Source organism: Galeopterus variegatus, unplaced genomic scaffold (genome assembly GCF_000696425.1).
Source record: "Galeopterus variegatus unplaced genomic scaffold, G_variegatus-3.0.2 Scaffold12913, whole genome shotgun sequence".
Classification (NCBI taxonomy): Eukaryota; Metazoa; Chordata; class Mammalia; order Dermoptera; family Cynocephalidae; genus Galeopterus; species Galeopterus variegatus.
In genome coordinates this window covers 16,508-37,029 of record NW_007739024.1, presented here as the reverse complement: position 1 = coordinate 37,029, position 20,522 = coordinate 16,508, and the positions used below count along the sequence as shown (strand labels likewise).

Genomic DNA, 20,522 nt, shown 5'->3' with positions numbered 1-20,522 from the left:
AATTTGTCTCTTCTGAGAAATACGGTCCTGTAGAAGAAATAGGTTCTGGGTAGTTAAAAGGCAAGTGATTTCTGAAGGCTTCCCGTACTGGGCCCTGGATTTATGTCAACATAAGGATATCCTGACAACTCATTCATTCTTCCAGCTAACAGGATTGGGAAAGCAGCCTTATCTCTTTGTGTAAAGTCAATAGGATGCCAGTAGCTTGCAAATATCTTTTAAACTTAGTTATCTTTCTCACATTATCAATCCCCTTTGAAGTTAAAGCCATTTACTTGGCTGCGTTTCCATTTCAGCGGCTGCTTACATTATTTGGTCATGGGGGGTATGGGGGCGGGGAGAGTTCTTATAGGATTTTAGGACCCAGATTTAGGATGGCCGATTTAACTTAAAATTTCAAGGAAATCTGTAACTTGGTTAATGTGTCATTAGTAGAGCCATTTAGACTGTGCTGAGGACAACACTGCTGCACATTGAGTGGCACTGATCAGGAATGCAGTTAATGGACTCCTTTAACAAAACCTTTTTAGAACTGTAGGTCTATGAATTAGAAATCCTTACTGCCATGAAAGTTACAGCTGTGACTTCTGGTTGGCAGTTTTATCTTATTATATATATTACACATTCTGGATGTTTCTAAAGTCCTCAAATTTAAAATTTAATAGTTTTGGAAGTATGTGGTAAATACCAAGTGAGAGCATAATTCATAGAGCTTACACAGGATGCAGTTTAGGCGTCTAGGTTTATTGACAAAATTTTATTAATTGCATTTATAATACTACTAATAAATCCAATCAGAAAAGATGGTTTTCAGGAGTGAACTGTTCTACTATTGAACTAGTATATGTAGCTTCGTCCTAGCTGGTTGTATATAAATTCTTCAGAGCACATCATGTATTGAATAAAATAAGAGAACAATAATAAATTAAGCAATTTTAAAGACTTTATGAACTGTTCCACTTATGGTGATTACAGTTCCTTCTAAAATGTGTAAACTCCAAGCTATTAGAATGCTCTGAAGTACAAGAACTTCAAAAATTCACTAGGTAAATGTGTGTAGGGCTTTTCTTAAGAACTCAGCAAAAAAAGGTCAATCTCTTATTACTTTTTATGAGAAAAAGGGACTTACGAAGCACAGCATGAGAAAGTGTTCATTTTCTCTCTTGCTTTTGTTTCAGAGGACGCTGCATCTAGTGTTTGCTCTGTTTAAATCCCTTGCATGTCCAGGGGCACAGCTCACAGACCTTATGGCCTCTTGGTCATTCTCATGTCCACTTCTGCCCCTCGGGTGCCTTTTCAGGCCAGACGCCTTACCTGTGCTGAGCAAGGGTCTTATCCACACTGTTTGCCTGGATCTCAGCGAATCCAGGAATGCTGCAGTTCAAATACAATCACTTTGACTTCATTTCCTGCCAGTATGCTCTAAATCAAAAGGGTTAGTTTTCAAAGAGTAAAGGTTGTATGCATCTATGTATATTTTTGCATAAGTAATTTCAAAGTCCTGATGCAGTTCATTGCAATGAGACCCACATGGAGACCCCTCTGCACAGCCTCAGCGTGCTGCTGACTGCAAAGACTTCCCTGGCTGCCTTCCTGTCCTGGCCCTGCCACCTTCCACAAAAGGCACTTGCTGACTTTTGCCAGGGACTCCAGGACACAGTCGGTTCACAAACACTGAACAGAAGCTTTGCTTTCTCATGGGTGAACATGATCCTCAGTTAGGCAGGTTTCTAGTTCAGGAGGCTGCCCTCTTGTTCTTTCTTCCCTTTTGCAGTCACTTCAGGTGTGACATGTGTGGTCAGTGACTAGCTGCTTTGTATGACCCTGTCACACAGATTCCATTCCCCTCTCCAGGAATGCATGAATCGCTGCTGCAATGCCACCACCTGCACCCTGAAGCCGGATGCCGTGTGCGCTCACGGGCTGTGCTGTGAGGACTGTCGGGTGAGTCTGTGGGCTCGGCCTGGACGCGGGGCACGCGGTGTGGTGGCACACTTTCCCATGCTCCCCACTGCAGGAGGGTCACTCCTTCTCATGCAGTGTGATACTATTCCCCTCTCAGTCTGTATTGTCGTCCCATCTTCAGGTGAAATGCATATTTTAATTGTAGATATCTGTGATAAATTATTTATGAATTGAAAACTAACGAGACCAAAAACTCTATCAGTATTAAGCGTTGCATTTGTTGCTACCAGATGCACGAGCAGTCCTGTTACTACAAAAACAAGGAGAATGACGTGAGGACAAGTCCCCACCCAGGTCATGTTGCCTCATGCCAGGTCCATCTGCTGGATCCCAAGAAGCCGTGTGGGTTGCCCAGGGGTTGTGTGTAAACACCTCGATCTTAATATCTGCCCCGCAAAAGGTGCCAGCCGACCTGGCCCAGCCAAGAGCGGCAGTTTCATACTTTTGCCATTTCTGCTGCTGTGACTGCATGTGTTTTGGCACTTCTGTTGTTTGTCCTGTTTTTCAGAGCAGATAACTGACAAGGCAGAAGCCTGAGCTTTTGATTCAAAGATTTCAAGGGTAGAGTTTTATTTTCTTTTAATTAAGCAATTGATTTTGGCATCCTGCTTACAGAAAACTCCCTCTTACCTGCCCCTCTCAAGCACAGAAATTTAAAAGTGCATGATAACATTTTACGTTCACCTCTAAAATGCCCTTCATCCCCTCCCTAATGGCGATTAATTTATGGGGAATGTTATAAGGAGCTGGCATTCCCTGGCACCCAGCAGCTGGCAGTGGAAGGTGCTGGAAGGGGGCGAGGGAAGATGGGAAGAAGGGTGGGCTTGTGATAAGGCGATGCCCAAAGTAGGTCACCAGGGAGGAAGGCGAGAAGAGATCATATGGCAATGCCTGGGTGTGACCTGCTTTTATTTTATGACTTTCAAACAATTCCTTTCAACTTCGACATTCCAGAAATTGGCAGGAATCTTGTCTCATTGCCTTTGAAAGGTATGCAGAGAGAGCCAAGCCCAGAACTTGGGGGTCCCTGGCTGAGTAGCCTCAGACAAGCCACTCTGAGCCTTAATTTCTTCAACCACTAAGAGCTGAGTGTGGGTCAAATAGTTTCTACCATCCCTTACTGCTCCCTTGTTTTTCTTCTCCTCCAAATCTCCCCATAAAGTGCTAAAGAGAAGCTTTCAGCTCTATGACTTGATGAGAAAGTAAAATCGCTATTGTGATCGTGCCCTTGGAATTATTCTGGTTAACTTGCCAACAAATGCTAGCACTGGAAGTGTGAATGGCATCTTAAGATGTGTATGCTGTTGGCAACCAGGATCTTTTTCTTACAGATCAACCCACCCAGCAGCCAACAGCCCCCACCCTCTTCTTCCTCTGAGGTGACAAGTGCCAGTGACCAGCTTGTCTGCTCATCAGAAAACCCTAATGTTGCATGAAATTAAAAAGAGGCTGCCTTGGTTGTTCTATTGCCCTTATAGTGGAACCCCAGACCCCAGAGTGAGACTGTTTATTTAATAAGCTCTCTCGGCTGTAAAAGGGACTTCATTTGAAATCCTCGCCCCTTTATGTGGGGCTATATTAAGATGGCTTTGCTCCACTCCACCCCAGGAGTGCCATTGAGAGCTGCTTCCCCCTCTCCTGTGATGCACTTGCTATAAAGCACCCTCTCCTTTCAGCTGAAGCCTGCAGGAACTGCGTGCAGAGGCTCCAGCAACTCCTGCGACCTCCCAGAGTTCTGCACAGGGGCCAGTCCTCACTGCCCAGCCAATGTGTACCTGCACGATGGGCACCCGTGTCAGGGGGTGGATGGCTACTGCTACAATGGCATCTGTCAGACCCACGAGCAACAGTGCATCACGCTCTGGGGACCAGGTATGTGGCTGCCACCACCTCGTACAGTGGGATTGAGGGAGCACATTCTGTTCACAGTAAGCCCTCGCTCCTGGAGGGTGCCATTCCAGTCGGGGGGGCCTGGCTACCCGGTAGGGGGTGGGGCCATGCTGGGTATGGAGCAGGCAAACATGGATGCTGCCTGGAGCCTGCCATTGAGGAGCCCAGTGCAGTCCAAGAGATGCATGAGCACCTACTGTATGCTCCATGGGGTGGGGGGGGGGCGGGGAGGGATGAATCTGCCGTGACTCCTGCCCTCAGATAGCTTAGCATGTTGTTGTACAGACAGACAGATGGACAGAACTTCCCACCACCACTTAGATTGTGGTAGTGCCTCTTTGTGCTCAAATGAGGACCCTGATCAAGGGTGAGGGTTCCAGAGAGAGCATCCCTGCAGCCAGAGGCGCTGGAGGGTCATATGGAAATGGCCCTGACTGGACTCAATGCATGAGTACGCCTGTGATTAGGAAGTGGCCAGCAAGCACATGGAAAGCACATGGCTGGGGGGTGCAGCTGGGTGCAGTCCTGGGCACCAGAGCTTGGAGCAGGATGTGGGGAAGATGCGTGAGGGCCTGGAATGACACTTGATTCTGAAAGCAGAGTGAGACTCTGTGCATGTTCCAGAAAAAGCACCCAGGTCAGAAGATGGCCTGGAAGTGGCTGCAAGAGGCCACCTATCCACCACTCCGGAGGGCCCTTGGCAGAGTGCTCTGCATGATTTGTCTTTTCTGACCCTCCCTCCAACAACCCCTGAGGGAGGGACAATGACTACAGTTTTACAGAAGGCAAAACTCCAACTCCAGGGCCGGAAGTGAGTTTCCCAAGGTCTTGAGGCTGGGATTTAAACCTGGGCCATTGTGACCTGGTGCTCATGTGGAACTACTGTAAGCACAGTCTCCCCAAAGAATGAGGTCCTGAGCTAAAGGTCCACCACAGCTCTAAGATTAAGTGAAAGTTCAGACACGAAAAGGGAAGAATCAGTGCCTCGGGCATGTCTCTCCTCCACTGCCCCATCTTCTGGGGTCAGAGATCCAGGGCCTCATGGGGCAGTGCAGAGCATGTGGCCCCATCACCCCAGAAACCACATGGGATTCACTGCCTGTCTCATAATGTTCACTTTCCCTCACTCCTCCTGCAGACTGCAGGGGTGACCCATCCCGGCCAGAGACCTCAGCTCTGGCAAGGCCACTGTGGTCAACTAGGCCCAGGCCGAGAGCCAAGCAAGCTCAGGCAGGAGCTCTAGGGGGAGGGAAATGGGGTCCAGACCTTTTCGCTTTCGTTGTGAGGTTTGGGTTTGGGAACAATGAGGGACGTCAGCTGCAGCAGACAGCGATGACTCCACATTGAGGCGTGGGTTCTAAGTGTGATGTGAAAGCACCGACCAGGCTCACAGGACAAGGATGTACGTTTGCTGCCATGGGGCCACTACCCCCGCTGGCCCAAGTTGCCCCTCTGGCCTCGGAGCTCTCTGGGTAGGACAAGAGCAGCCTGAAGGCAGCGACAAAGCCTGATGCAGCCTCCACGTCCAGGCCTGTGGGGAGCTCCCAGGGCCGCTGCAGGATTCCGAGTGGAATGAGGAGCCTGCGGGCCCCAGGCTCGCTGTGATTCGTCTGCAGACCCCGAGCAGCCCTCAGCCCTGGCCTCCTTGCCCACTGGGCCACAGGGTCCTCCAGGCCAGGGTGGGCCCTTGCTGCAATGACACACATAAAGTGGGCACCCACGGTACACGTGTCCAGTGGTTGGACTGGCTGGAAGTGGCTTAGCGTCTTCAGATACCTTTTAGCTGAGTGAGGTCACTTTGGGACAGTGGCTACTGCTCCAAGCCAGCTCTTCATGGCCTAAAGCATCCCTAGTGACCATCCCCTTCCCAACCCTTCTCCAGAGTCAGTAACTTCCCTTCTCGAGTTACAGGGCCATTAAAATGCTCCTTTCCAAGAAGCATTCTGTGGCCAGAGCACACACAGCCCTGGGAGCTTTCAGGGTGGAATGTGTTCATTAATGGCCTGCCGGATTATAACGTCAGACCCCACTTCCAAACCGAGTCAGATGGAGCTCCACAGATCTCTCCAAGCCACCACCACCGTGTTACTCAGCTGGCTGTGTGCCTTTGATTCATGGTGACCAAGGCTGGTATTTATTATCTCATCAGACTAGTCCTTCTCAAGCTGCCTGACCAGAGAGAGGTAAGAAGAGACAGGCAGACAGACTGACGCCCTGACCCACCGACTGAGCTTTTCAAGAGCAAGAGCCACAGGAAGTTCCCTGCTGATTCTCGTCCTCCTGGGGCTGCGTGGCCTTCCCACGGAGGGGCTTCCTGCGGGCTCCCAGCTCAGCTCTTCTCTCCCCTACCCAGCCGCTCCCTGCCAACCCGGGAGGCATTTGCCAGGGTGCTGGTGGGAGTCACCGCGAGGGCCATTGCACTTAGCACTAGGCAGCTGTGGCATCAGGACTGCTGGTGACAAGTGTGTTTTGAGGAAGAGGGCTCAGGGAGGCTGCTCAGAGTTCCTGGAAACCACAAGCACAGGGACCGGGTCTGGGGAGCCACCTCAGGCTTGTGACTCCCGGGGTTTCGTCTACCTCTGCCAGCCCCTTCTCACTACTTCAAATCAACAGAGACTGCAGAGGCCCTCAGGGCCAGCGGGCCTCACCCCAGGGCCTCCAGCCCTGCCCGCCCTTCCAGCTCCCCTCCCTCTGCACAGGCACAGCCGCCTCGTTCTCCACTGTAGGGCAGCGTATGAGTTTCCGGCAGCTGCTGTAACAAATTGCCACACGCTTAGTGGTTTGCAACAATACAGATTTATCATTTTACAGTTCTGGAGGTCAGAAATCCTAAAGTCAAGGTGTTGGCATGGCCATGTTGCTTTTAGAGGCTCTAGGGGAGAATCTGTTTTCTTGCCTTTCCAGGTTTCCTTGGGTCATGACCCTCTTTCTCGATCTTCAAGGCCAGCAGCACAGCATCCTCTAATCTCTGTCTCTCTCTGGCTTCGGCTCCTGTTGTCACATTTCCTTCTCTGCCTTCGCCCCTCTTGCCTCCCTCTTATAAGGACCTTTGTGATGACATTGGACCAACTGGATAATCCAGTATAATCTCCTCATCTCAAGATCCTTAATTTAGGGGCTGGCCCGTGGCTCACTTGGGAGTGCAGTGGTGCTAATAACACCAAAGTCAAGCACCAAGGTCAAGGGTTTGGATCCCCATACTGGCCAGCTGCCAAAAAAAAAAAAAAGAACTTAATCATATCTTCAAAGTCCCTTTTTCCATGTAAGCTAAGATATTCACAGGTTCCAGATTAGGATATGGACCTTTTTGTGGGGGCTGCAGACATTGAACAAACTACTTACTCGCAAGATGACCTTCAGCAAATTGCTCAGCCTTGTTGTGCCTCATCTGTTAAATGGGGATAGTAATCTACCTACGTTCTGGGTACAGGGTTATCCTGTCACATGGCCTATGATCTATTCTATGTAATATACATGCCAGATGCATAGCACCTTGCAAATCTAAAGTCTATAAATAATATGCAGCTGTGCTCACCGGAAGCTCATAGACTAATGAGCAAGCTACTCAGATCCTAAGGGCTTGTAAAGAGAGTGGTAAGAGGATCACGCATGAGATAGTGTGGGGTAGAAGAGAGCAGCCAACCAGGAGTCTTCATGGATGGGGTTGCCCTGGAGTAGCCATGTGCCCAGGGTGGAAGAGGAAGAGCATTCCCAGTGTACGGAATCATACAGATCGAGGCACGCAGGGACAGTGTGAACCAACCCAGGGACATGCAGGTAGTTCTATTTGTGTAGAGCGTGGGCTGCAATGTAGAGAGCAGAGATCCTCATCTGCCACCTCATCCTCTCATTTATTAAGTATTTGTTGATGTCCTGCTGTGTGTAAGATGCTGACACACTTCCCACAGTCCCTGCCTGGACCTGGAGTGGACTCAGGATGTGACTCCATCCCCATGTCCTCCTGGGAAGCATTAATCCTGGACAAAAGCAGTCCTGGGGGCAGAGGTAACTTCCTCGGCCAGGCCTCTGGCCAGCCAGATGCACGGGTTGAGAGCATTTGAATGCTTTGTTATAGCGGTTGGTTTGAATTAGTTTTTCATGATTCAGAAAAGAAAAAATGTCAAAGATGCATTTGCAGTATTTCGTTTCCCCACCCATTAGCAAATGCTCCAGGGTCTAGACCATGCTTGCACTGGGGTCATTATTGGGCTCCTGGGAAGCACAGTAACTCAGATCTCTAGGAGTCATCGAGATCTTGTTCTGCTGGCTCATGCCATTCTCACCAGTGACCTGGCCAACTTGTGGAGTCGTCCGGAACTCCCCAGTTACGTTCAGGATGTCTGCTACTCACGCTCCAGATCTGGCTACCCATCTGCTGGCCGGATGAAGCCCTTCCTTCCAACAACTATTCCCTTTTGAAATAGGCTCTTCACAATCCAGCATTATATTTCAATAAAATAACCCTGTTTCCAAATCTTTTTACAAATAAAACAATAGAAAATTCAAAACATATGCCTGCAACTCCTAACTGGCAAACTAATACACTTTCAGGATACCTTTTAGATTTTGGGGTTCATTTATTTGTTTTTCTAATTATTAGTATCGTTGGTGATAATCTTCATGTCGGCTGGGAGTTTGATTTTTTTTGCCTCCTCACTGATTTCCTCCCACAAATCTTGTGTCTCAAGACTTTATATGTTGATGTCAAACACATAAATGTTATCTGTAATTCAAACTGTGTAACTTGCCTTTAGCTCTCTCTCTGTCCGGTTTAGTCTTAATAACCACAACGATTTTCTGTCAATGTGACATGACCTTTATTCCTTCTGAAATACAGCCGGATATTTTCCTTTAGGCAGCAAATTTACTGTTGCCAATGTTGTTTGTCAGAATAACTGGCATGGTTACCAAAAACATCACTTGGCCATTAATCTTACAGATAACTACATGTCTAAAGCCACAAACCATTTGCATCAGGGAAGTCCTGAAATATGTTAGTTTTACCTATTTTATCACTCACCAGAATCTGGTGTCGTTTGATTTATGCAGTGTGAGCTGGCTGGACAGTTTTTAGTGGGCTGGTAAATATTCAGTGTTTATCTACAAGACTGGTTTAAAGAAGCTTGGTTTATGGTGATCCACCTACGGCAGTGTGTTTACCGATCACCTACAACTCTGGTGGCTACCGATGGGAAGGAAAGATTCTTTTGCGAAGAGTAGTATTGTTTAAGAGTCAGGAAAGTTTTCCTTTTATCCCATTACGTGAAAAGGAAATGATACAATTTGTTCACAGCGACTATATTTTCTGTGGAATGGGAAAGTCGACTTGGAGAAGAGAGATGGGAGAACAAGATTGCTTCCATTGTTTGTAAAAATGCCTTTGTCTCAGGATATTTGGGACAAGGGTTAGGGAAATCAGTGACAGAGGGAAGAAGCAGCTGATTTGATTAAACTGGAAAAGTACATTTGCAGAATGGAGTTGTTTTAAGTCAAAGATTAGACTGAGTCAATCGTGGGCTCAATGAAAGATGCTCTCATCTCTCTTTCAAAAGATACGATGCCATTGGGAACTTCCAAACTACAATTACAAATATCAGTAATATCACTCTTAAGATAAGACTGGTAATTAAAATCCATCACTTCCTACATAATTATAAAATACAGTGTGATGTCAAAATTCCCTCTGAAAGGCTAAATTTTATCTTTCAATAATGGCAAAACATCTAAGTGTTCCATTATTAAGGATTCAAAGGCTTTAAATTGATGTGGTATAGTAGTGATAAGAAAATTGTCATTCTTGCTGAGAGATAGATATAAAATCTCTCATCTTCGTGATTTTTGAGTACACCAACTTTGAACCCAAATCTGTGCCTTTAGAACATAGTGGATAGGAGTCATTTACACTTTTAAAGTTATTGACCATTCTGTCTCCAAGACAAATTGCAGATGGCACCTAATACAGAAGCCCCGTGCCACGCCTCACTGGCCCTTCTCCGCTATTCTGACCAGCATCGGCAGGTGCTGGGCAGCCGCGGCACTCAGAAGCCTGTCTGCGGGGTCTGTGCCTGTGAGTCCTGTCATGATGTTTCCTTTGGAAGCAAGAGCTGCATCTGCTCCCAGGGTCAGCACTGCGACCCTTTGGTTTCCCTGCTCATATGTGTTCTTACTTCACCTCGATTTTGAGGGAGTGGCAATCTCTCTCTCTAGTAAGTAAAATGTCTGTCTTTTCACGACCTTATGTTTTCTTTCCTCAGAAGACAGCACAGTAATACTTGATTGGATGTAAATGAATAAGTGAAAATCTGGGGCCAGGAGATGTTCACCTGAGATGCTTTGTTTGCAGAACCACAGCTGACTTCCTCTGGGGAGGGCACTGGACACATGTTGGGCTTTCCCCAGAGGGCTCATCACTCATTCATTCCTGGAACAGACCTACTCTGTGCAGGTTGAGGCACCTTCGCTCGCTGCCCGCAGGGGTTTTTACAGTCAGGCAGTAGCCTGGGGTATCCCAAGAGGCAATAGTGAGTGTGTTGAATACAAGGAGAAGACAAGCTCTGCAAGAAGGATGAGAGAAGGGAGGTCAAGCCAGCCTCCATGAGGAGGTGGTGACAGGAGGAAGGCCGTGAAGGACCCAGCAACCCTGGACCCTCATCCAGCTGGCTCCAGCAACACGGATTTACCTGGCTTTGGTCATGTGCCCAGCATTGACCAAATCCCAACCGTACATCCTGTGGGATGGACCACTCTGATTGGCCAGAACTGAATCTTACGTTCATCCCTCTGACATTGGGTGGGAAAGTTAGCTCCACCTAAACCATATAAAATGGATTTCCCATAAGAAAAATGCTTTTGTTCCTAGAAGAAGGGATATGGGAGAGATGTTATATAAAACAATCAAACAACCCCAAGTCTCCTACAAACCACCAGGAAACTCCTTCTACCACACAGTTTCTCCTGTAAAGAGAGATCACCTTCTAGGAGGGACGTGGGCCGCGTGGGTGCTGGAAGGGGTGGTGCTGAGCAGTGCTGGCCACCTCTAGCTGGGACCTCACTGGCCCCAGGAAGTGGCCCAGAAACCTACGTGACACCACCCTACAACTAAAACTGGAGGTGGGGCAGCAGGAACGTGTGTGAAATGGACCAAGCCTCAACCACTTATGTTCTTATAAGTTTGATTCATTCTAAACCCCTTGGCCTTTAAACATCCATGTTTCTCATGGGAGGTTTCTCATTCTGTCCTGGAGACTCCAGGCTGGGAAACGCCAGCCAACTGGATGAGAACATGCCTTGCAAACAAGGTCTGCTCCACCCTCCTCCCGCCTTCCTGCCACTCCCCCCCCCAGACTAAAACAACAGCAGTTTCAGAGTGTCAGTGACTGCTGTCAGTCCCTGAGTGCTGGAGGGTGCAAAAGACCTTCTCCGTTAGGGTTGGCCAGGAGTCACATAGCGTACGTTTATGTCACATAGCATACCACATAGCATACTTTTCCTTGATTCTCCAGAGAGAGGAAGGAACACGTATGTGACGGGACTATTGTATGCATTCTGGTTTTTGACTTCACAGAGATCGATGCATCTGTCCTGTCCCCAAGCTTATGTAGTTGATGAAATTATGACCTGCCTCTCGTCCAAGTGTCACTTTTCTTTCCTTTTTTTTTTTTTTTTTNGGGTATCCCAAGAGGCAATAGTGAGTGTGTTGAATACAAGGAGAAGACAAGCTCTGCAAGAAGGATGAGAGAAGGGAGGTCAAGCCAGCCTCCATGAGGAGGTGGTGACAGGAGGAAGGCCGTGAAGGACCCAGCAACCCTGGACCCTCATCCAGCTGGCTCCAGCAACACGGATTTACCTGGCTTTGGTCATGTGCCCAGCATTGACCAAATCCCAACCGTACATCCTGTGGGATGGACCACTCTGATTGGCCAGAACTGAATCTTACGTTCATCCCTCTGACATTGGGTGGGAAAGTTAGCTCCACCTAAACCATATAAAATGGATTTCCCATAAGAAAAATGCTTTTATTCCTAGAAGAAGGGATATGGGAGAGATGTTATATAAAACAATCAAACAACCCCAAGTCTCCTACAAACCACCAGGAAACTCCTTCTACCACACAGTTTCTCCTGTAAAGAGAGATCACCTTCTAGGAGGGACGTGGGCCGCGTGGGTGCTGGAAGGGGTGGTGCTGAGCAGTGCTGGCCACCTCTAGCTGGGACCTCACTGGCCCCAGGAAGTGGCCCAGAAACCTACGTGACACCACCCTACAACTAAAACTGGAGGTGGGGCAGCAGGAACGTGTGTGAAATGGACCAAGCCTCAACCACTTATGTTCTTATAAGTTTGATTCATTCTAAACCCCTTGGCCTTTAAACATCCATGTTTCTCATGGGAGGTTTCTCATTCTGTCCTGGAGACTCCAGGCTGGGAAATGCCAGCCAACTGGATGAGAACACGCCTTGCAAACAAGGTCTGCTCCACCCTCCTCCCGCCTTCCTGCCACCCCCCCCCCCCCCCTAGCTGGGACCTCACTGGCCCCCGGAAGTGGCCCAGAAACCTACGTGACACCACCCTACAACTAAAACTGGAGGTGGGGCAGCAGGAACGTGTGTGAAATGGACCAAGCCTCAACCACTTATGTTCTTATAAGTTTGATTCATTCTAAACCCCTTGGCCTTTAAACATCCATGTTTCTCATGGGAGGTTTCTCATTCTGTCCTGGAGACTCCAGGCTGGGAAACGCCAGCCAACTGGATGAGAACATGCCTTGCAAACAAGGTCTGCTCCCCCCTCCTCCCGCCTTCCTGCCACTCCCCCCCCCAGACTAAAACAACAGCAGTTTCAGAGTGTCAGTGACTGCTGTCAGTCCCTGAGTGCTGGAGGGTGCAAAAGACCTTCTCCGTTAGGGTTGGCCAGGAGTCACATAGCGTACGTTTATGTCACATAGCATACCACATAGCATACTTTTCCTTGATTCTCCAGAGAGAGGAAGGAACATGTATGTGACGGGACTATTGTATGCATTCTGGTTTTTGACTTCACAGAGATCGATGCATCTGTCCTGTCCCCAAGTTTATGTAGTTGATGAAATTATGACCTGCCTCTCGTCCAAGTGTCACTTTTCTTTCCTTTTTTTTTTTTTTTTTTGTCTTTTTCGTGACCAGTAAGGGAATCACAACCCTTGGCTTGGTGTCACCCGCACCACGCTCAGCCAGTGAGCGCACCGGCCATCCCTATATAGGATCCAAACCCACGGCGGGAGCATCGCTGCGCTCCCAGCGCCACACTCTCCCGAGTGCGCCATGGGGCTGGCCCCCAAGTGTCACTTTTCTTTGTCACATGGCAGCGAGCCCTGTTGTGGCTGTGCCCCATTGACAACAACATGTCCTGGCCACACGTCAACCCTGAAGTGTGACATGGCATGTCCTGCTTGCTCTTGTGCTGGGTGAGAGCTCAAATGAACAAACTCTTGGAAAGAGACCATTATTGCTTTCCTGGGGGAGACAGAAAGTCAGCCTTTAGAACCCACCAGACAAATTAATACCAAAACAAAGTAAATTTTACTGGCCAAACTCCACTGAGCCTTGTTGCTTTAGGAATTGACTTCTCTTCAGAAGTTTTCAAGTCATTCTGTTGAGAATTGTTGCAACCAGTAGAGACTCAACACAAATGCATAAAAATGCCTGCTGCCTCTCTGTGTTGCCCCCGTGGAGGGAGTCCCTGCTGGGCGTGCTCAGATCCAAGCAGGTGTGTCACCCAATTCAGGGCAGCACCTGGGATGAACGCACATGCTGGCCTGTCAGGTTATTCACTGGAAAAGGGCTTGGTGGAGATGGAGCCAAGGGCAAGAGCAGGTGGATTACAGGAGCATGTTTGTGGTCTGGAGAGGGAGGAACGGCAGGGACAGGAGTCAGTTGTCAACGAGGTAGTTTCTAAGAGGCAGGTGGCACAGGATCATGGCTGGACAGAAGGATCGTGGTTTTGGTTTGAGATCCATGAGTCAAGCTCAGCTTTGCCACTTACTCATGTGGTGATTTTTGGCAAGTTGCTAAAATGCTGAGCCTTAGTGTTAAGATCTGTGAAATAGGGGGACATAGACCTCATAGGGTAGTTATAAGGATCAAAGGTACTGCATGCTGCACCCAGCAATACACCCGACATATAACACGTGGGGGTGCCCGACACATAACACGCTGATGATCTAAAAAGTGCCAGTCACTTAAAGTGTGTGTGTTTGCTAAGAGCAAGGGGAGGAGTTATAGGGGAGATGATCTTCGTTCCCAGGGTTCGGTGGAGTAGAGCGTCAAACCCAAGTGTCTTAACTCGAGGTCTGTTGCCTACTCAGCAAGACGAGGTTGCGGAGGCCCAGCAGGAGCTGGCTGGAGGGGGCCCAGATCCAGCCCTGACCCCGGGCCCGTGGGGAGCTGTGACTCAAGGATTTGTGACTTGCCAAAATCACCACATGAGTAAGTGGCAAAGCTGAGCTTGACTCATGGATCTCAAACCAAAACCACGATCCTTCTGTCCAGCCATGATCCTGTGCCACCTGCCTCTTAGAAACTACTTCGTTGACAAGGATTTGGATTTCTATGCAAAGTATGTGCACAAACTCCCAGGCTTTCAGATGAGATTTTTTTTTCATCCCCCTCATTTCCCAAGGTATCCGGTCATTCATCAGTCTTCACTGGTTTTCCTCAAAGTGCCGAGGCCCCGGGGACTATAACTTGGGAGGGGGATAGGTGGACAGCCCCTGTTGACACAATTGCGAGCCATTACAAATATGCAGGTGCTGTGAACAAGGTCCTAGACACGGGCCTGTCTTCTGCACACTCTCCCTGCCCTCAGGTCCAGAAGCCAAGCCTTCCTCATGATGGATGGGAGTCGTCATCATAACTCGGGTCCCGGAGGGCCTGACATATGCCAGGGCTTTACCCACGGACTCACTGAGCTTCACGGTGTCTCTGACTCAGGTGGTGTCCTTGTCTCCATTTTACAGATGAGGGAACAAAGCCTCAGCAGCTTCTGTAACAAAGTCCTGTTGTATGTAGGGCCCACTCCAGACCAGCCCACATTGTTCTGTGTCCCAAGCCCTTGCTCTTCCAGCTCTGCAGCATGGCTGCCAACGACAGAGACCACACGGAAGGAGGCATTCCCAAAAGGTGTGAGATGCGATGCATGTTTGTGGTGGTGCTTCTTAGATCCCATGCATGCCCAGCTGTAAAACAAGGCTTCCCCCTGAAATTACCCATCAGAATTGTTTATTACCAACCTCTCAGTCTCTCCATCACATCTTTTGAATGTCCCAGTCCAGCTGGGAAGGCGCTTTGCATCTTGTAAACCTCCATCTGTGCTGGCTTGGGAGGCTCGTTGAGGTGGACCAGCAAAATTGGGCTTAAAAAAAGCCAGGCGCATTTATCACATGCTTAATTATTATTCCTAGGGTGTGACTTCATGACTCTATTTTTGGTTATTTTGGTAAAAGAGCTTTTAAAAAATCACTTTGGTAAGCCACAGGATGGGTGATTAGGTTGTAGAGGTCACGAATATACACCCACTGGACAAATAGGAAAAAGTAAAATAAATAAAAAGACGAACTGTCCCACTGTTGGCGAAGCAGGTACTTGTGCCTAAAATAAGATTCCCAGCGACAGCATCATAATAGAATGGGAAAGGTCAGCGTCAGAACAACCAGAAGTGTGGGGGGTGCTGCGGAAAAAAAAAAGACCGTGAGACCACAGAAGCATGCATGTGAGTACAGTTATTTCATGATATCGGAGAGTAAAAAAAAAAAAAGCAATATATTCAAATTGGCCATAAACCTTTCTATGGGATTTTATATTTGAAAAATGGCAGCTGTCCTGAAATGCAAGGTGCCTTCTGCTTGGGCATGTACAGTGCTTCAGAGTTATCAGGAAAAGCCTCAGCGGGTTTACAGGCCATTGCATCTCATGTACACCTGGTTTTCTGAGCTGGGCTGCCCCATCGGCATTTGGGGCATTAAAAGCGCAGGCACACCCAACCCAGAAGGCCAGTGTGTTCCGCGTTTGGATTCCCGAGCAGCAATCCAGTGTTTGTTTTCTCTTCCAAGATGCTTTTATACTTGTTTAAATGCTGTTTCTATTCCTTTGCTTGGTTTGCTAGCATAATTTTAGCTCCTTTATTTGGTATTTATTTTTCAGGCTTCCCCCTTGCTTTGCTGTCCCATTTGCAGTGTGTTAAACCCCTGCGGCAGTGGTCTCCTGCTCGTCTTTCCTCCCTCCCCTTCCTCCCCTTCTCTCTTGTCCTCGTGTGCCCCCCAGTCCAACCCGCCCCATCTCATCCTCCTCCCAGGGATCATTGAGCTGTCCGTGAGCTCACATGTCCAAAACTCGGAAAGCTCTTGACAGCTCCCTATGAGAAAAATTTGTCAGTTAACACATTTGAATGGCAGCATGGTATAGGTTCTTGTAAGTGGCCACAATTCCCAGGAGAAAGTTACTTTATAACAGTAAGGGTGACAGAATCTGTATACTAGTAGCATTAAAACAGCATCATATTCCATGACGAAATGATATCTAACCTCTTAAGTCCTGGTTTTCTTGTCCGTAAAATGGGATAATGAGACCCACCTTGTAGGATCACTGGTAGGATTAAGTGGTGGGATTCAGCTCATGGCTTTTCTCCTGTAAGAGGTGTCCCTGACCAGCCTGCCTTAAAGAACAACAGCCCCCTGGGCCCCCTTACTCTCTTTTCCTTCATAGCACTCTCCAACACTGGACTTCAGAGGAGTGGATTTGTTTGTTTGTTTTCTGTTTGTCCTTGCAATTTTCAAGCAAGCAGGAGTTTGGTCCAATTTGGTCACCACTATACCCCCAGTGCCTGGAAGACAGTAAGTGCCGAACAAATATGTGTGTTAGATGGAAGTCTGCAACATGATGGGTAGACAGGTGGGTGGAAGGAGGGAGGGAAGAATGAATGGGGAAAGATAGGAGGATGGATGATTGCAAGAAAGAACCAAACGGGCAGGCGATAAATGCACAGGGTCCATGCAAAAACAAATGGTTGTGTTGTTAATATTTTACATGCCGATTTTTCCAAACTGCTTTAATCGATTAGATCCAAGTTCTTTGATCAAAAGTACCATCAAGCGGGATTAATTTAAATACAAAGTGCAGGTTCCACATGGAGACTCGCCCTGCCCACCCTTCCCCCCTCTGGTGGTACATGAAAAAGAATAATTAGGCAGGATGAGGGCAGATCGGACCCACAACAGGCAGAAGCTGACTACGTCGGTTGTGCAGCCACACTGCAAGCAAAGAAGAGAATCAGAATAAAAGGAATGTGATTTTAAAGAGCCAGAGACTTCGCCTTTTTTCATGACGAGGGAATCGTGTCCAGTTTGGGAAGGCCTCTCTCAAATGGTTTTTGAAAAAATGGGAAAATGGAGGTGCAGGACTGCAGGGCTCTATGTGGAGGTCAGTTGCTTAGCACGATCCCCACCTCACGTATCGGGTTTTTTTATAAAGAGATGTCGGGCTTTTTATAAAGAAATAGTCGTGTCTGCTAGCAGCTGATGAGGAACAGGCTGCAGATCAGTGGCTGGTTTTAGTAATAAGATCATCCCCACCTCACGTATCGGGTTTTTTTATAAAGAGATGTCGGGCTTTTTATAAAGAAATAGTCATGTCTGCTAGCAGCTGATGAGGAACAGGCTGCAGATCAGTGGCTGGTTTTAGTAATAAGATCATCTCCTGCTCCCTGGGAGGAGGGGAGCCTTGCCATCATCTATTAGTATGTTAAGTAAGTTCATCATCAGCTTGGAAGGCAAGTGGAGCCTCCCTGAAGTTGGGAGCAGAGCAGAGGCAGGGCTGGGCCCTGGAAGCTGGCATCCTGGCAGTTAGAAGTGATGTGACAGGAAGTGCCCAAACACGCCAGTGTGGGGGACAAGGTACACCAAGGCCACACCGAAGGGCAGGGTTCGTACAAAGAAGGCAGCGGGTTTTCCCAACTTGATCTTAGTCTTCAATGATATCACTATGCACAGGATTCAAGAGCCTCCAAAGCTGTAGCACTGTGAACCCCGATTATATGCCCTCTCTTTCCCTGCTGGAAGATGTGCTAAAAATGGCCATTTCCTGAGCTCTCCAGCTGCCATGACCCTCCCCATGTCACGCTGTGCACAGTGACCACCAGGGTTATGACTCCATGGCCCCTGAGAGCAATCTCTGCTGTGCAAAAGCAGGTGTTAATTGCAGCCAGTGCTTGCTCTTACAGGGAGCTTTATGGGACTGAAAGTGTCGTGTGAGATCCCGGCACTGCTCATCTGTTCTCTCTCCCATTTCCCCACATTAGTCATCGTTACTCTTTGGAATCTGCCCTCGCTTGCATTTTCTCACCGGAATTGTGTGGGATGTTGTTAAAGAGAGCGAGCTTCCCCTGCTCTGCAGCCAGCAGCTCCTTTCTGCCTAGGATCAGGTCCGGTCCCACAGCCAGGCCTCATCTCCTGAGAGGCTACGCACGCCAAGGGCCTGAGATAGCAGCCCTAAAGAAGAGTGAGCCACGACGTGTGCCTTATTGTGAGCTGAGCCAGGAGCAGGTGCCAGCTGTGACACTCGGGCTTCCCCCAGCCAGTTCCCACTGTGAAGCTGCTGAGACACCGGGGGCAACCTGTCTGAACACAGAGCACATTTCCCCTTTGCCTGGAAGCCCAGTGCCCTTCAATGAAAAATGTTAAGAAAACTTGCAGGAGGTGAAAGTGCTGTTTTGCTTCTGTTCCAGGTGCTAAACCTGCCCCTGGGATCTGCTTTGAGAGAGTCAACTCCGCAGGTGATCCTTACGGCAACTGTGGCAAAGACTCCAAGAGTTCCTTTGCCAAATGCGAGATGAGGTATGAGAGGTGCTCATCTGCCCAGTGTCATCGCTTTGACCTTCCCACATCACTTGGGGTTGGTTCCAAACTGTTTGACTTTGGGGATTGTTTGTTCTTACCCTTCCAGAGATGCTAAATGTGGAAAAATCCAATGTCAAGGAGGGGCCAGCCGGCCAGTCATTGGTACCAATGCTGTTTCCATAGAAACAAATATCCCACTGCAGGAAGGAGGCCGGATTCTGTGCCGGGGGACCCACGTGTACTTGGGCGATGACATGCCAGACCCAGGGCTTGTGCTTGCAGGCACCAAGTGTGCAGATGGAAAAGTAAGACTCCAGTATTCTCTTGTATCATTAATGTAAGTCTGGAACGGGGCCCCTTGAAAAACGTCCTGTTCAAGAACTGGGTTATAAGGTCGGTTTGTTTTCTTAAATCCATGTCTTCTCAGAATACTGTCTCTGGAATCCAGTACTTTGTACCTAGAAGAAAAGTTAATAAATCCTAGATCGTGGTCTGCACAGTCAGATCTGAACAGTCAGATGCAGATTTGGGAAAATCAAGCTTATCTTCTCGGCCCTTTAATGTTAATAAGTCATTTCTACACTCTGGGTGTCATAAGGGTTTCCAGCCAGGAAATTACTTTGGAAAGAAATGCAATGCAATGTTATATTGTTTTTGGAAATGTGGCTTGGTTTTTGGCACAGAGTTCTTGGGGGCTTGTTCTCACCTGGATGGAATGGGAGGTCATGTACTTTCAGAGACCCCATAGAGAGAATAGGAAAGAGGAAGACATGGGTTAAGCTTAAAGCCAAAAGGGAGTTATTGCAGACAACAGGGGGAAAGGTAGGTGGAGATATTTTGAAGTTTAGAAATAGTCACTACTTTTGAAAAAGAAATAATTTGAGGTTTTCATGTTCTGCCACACTGATTTTTTTTTTAACCAAACTTTCTCATCAGACTAAATGATAGCAAGTCAATAAAGGGTTTTAGGAAAAAGATGAATCAACCCCCAAGTGCTTTTTGGGACCGTTTTCAACATCATGAAATCACCCACCATCATGGAGGTCACAGAGGAGAAAGGGAAGATGCAGATTCAGCTTCTCTTAGCAGAATCCTGAGGGCAGGAATTCCCTCCACCCCACCCCACCCCCACATACCCCAAGCCACATATGCTTTTTCCTTGAGGAAACAGGGTGGTATGTGAACCATGTTATACGTTCTGGATGTCTCCTTAACCACATTAGCTTTTATTCAGGCCCTGACATTAGAATGATACCCGTTTTTAAGCTGTAGTCTGAACAGCTAGGACCAGGCGCATCTGAACCCTGAAATTCCAAGGACTCAATTTATCACTGAGTGTTTTCTCTGTGTACAAGCTGAAATGTGCTTCCATCTCCATCTCCACACAACACCGGCTCTCGGAGGGTCGTCTTTAGTGTTGCACATATGGCCTGTGATTCTCACTAGGGTCCTGCTGGTTGACTGTAATCCTGGACAATTTGTTTTGTCAGATAGAATGTGACAGTCACCTTGGTTAGGATCGTCTTTAGTGTTGCACATATGGCCTGTGATTCTCACTAGGGTCCTGCTGTTTGACTGTAATCCTGGACAATTTGTTTTGTCAGATAGAATGTGACAGTCACCTTGGTTAGGATTCCCAGAGACCCCTCAGAGCTGCTTGGGCTGGCACTTTTTTCAAAGAGAGTTCATCTTGCCCTACGTCTACTGTTCAAATGGTGACCTTCCCCATAGGAAGGTTCCACTCGATTAAAAATGCTTCTGCTGGGCCGAGCCCGTGGCGCACTCGGGAGAGTGTGGCGCTGGG

The 20,522-nt window shown here is 48.1% G+C and overlaps 1 protein-coding gene across 1 annotated transcript in view; it reads left to right on the top strand.

The window, feature by feature from the left end:
* Positions 1-1,854: 1,854 nt before the first annotated feature.
* LOC103581373 (disintegrin and metalloproteinase domain-containing protein 12-like) overlaps positions 1,855-20,522 on the top strand; it is a gene marked incomplete at both ends in the record, with an annotated part of 29,115 nt that continues 10,447 nt past the window's right edge. Inside the window, 4 exons of the mRNA XM_008563222.1 lie at positions 1,855-1,944; positions 3,642-3,837; positions 18,607-18,715; positions 18,825-19,023. Coding sequence (XP_008561444.1) covers positions 1,855-1,944; positions 3,642-3,837; positions 18,607-18,715; positions 18,825-19,023 — 594 coding nt within the window. The remainder of the gene's footprint in view (positions 1,945-3,641; positions 3,838-18,606; positions 18,716-18,824; positions 19,024-20,522) is intronic.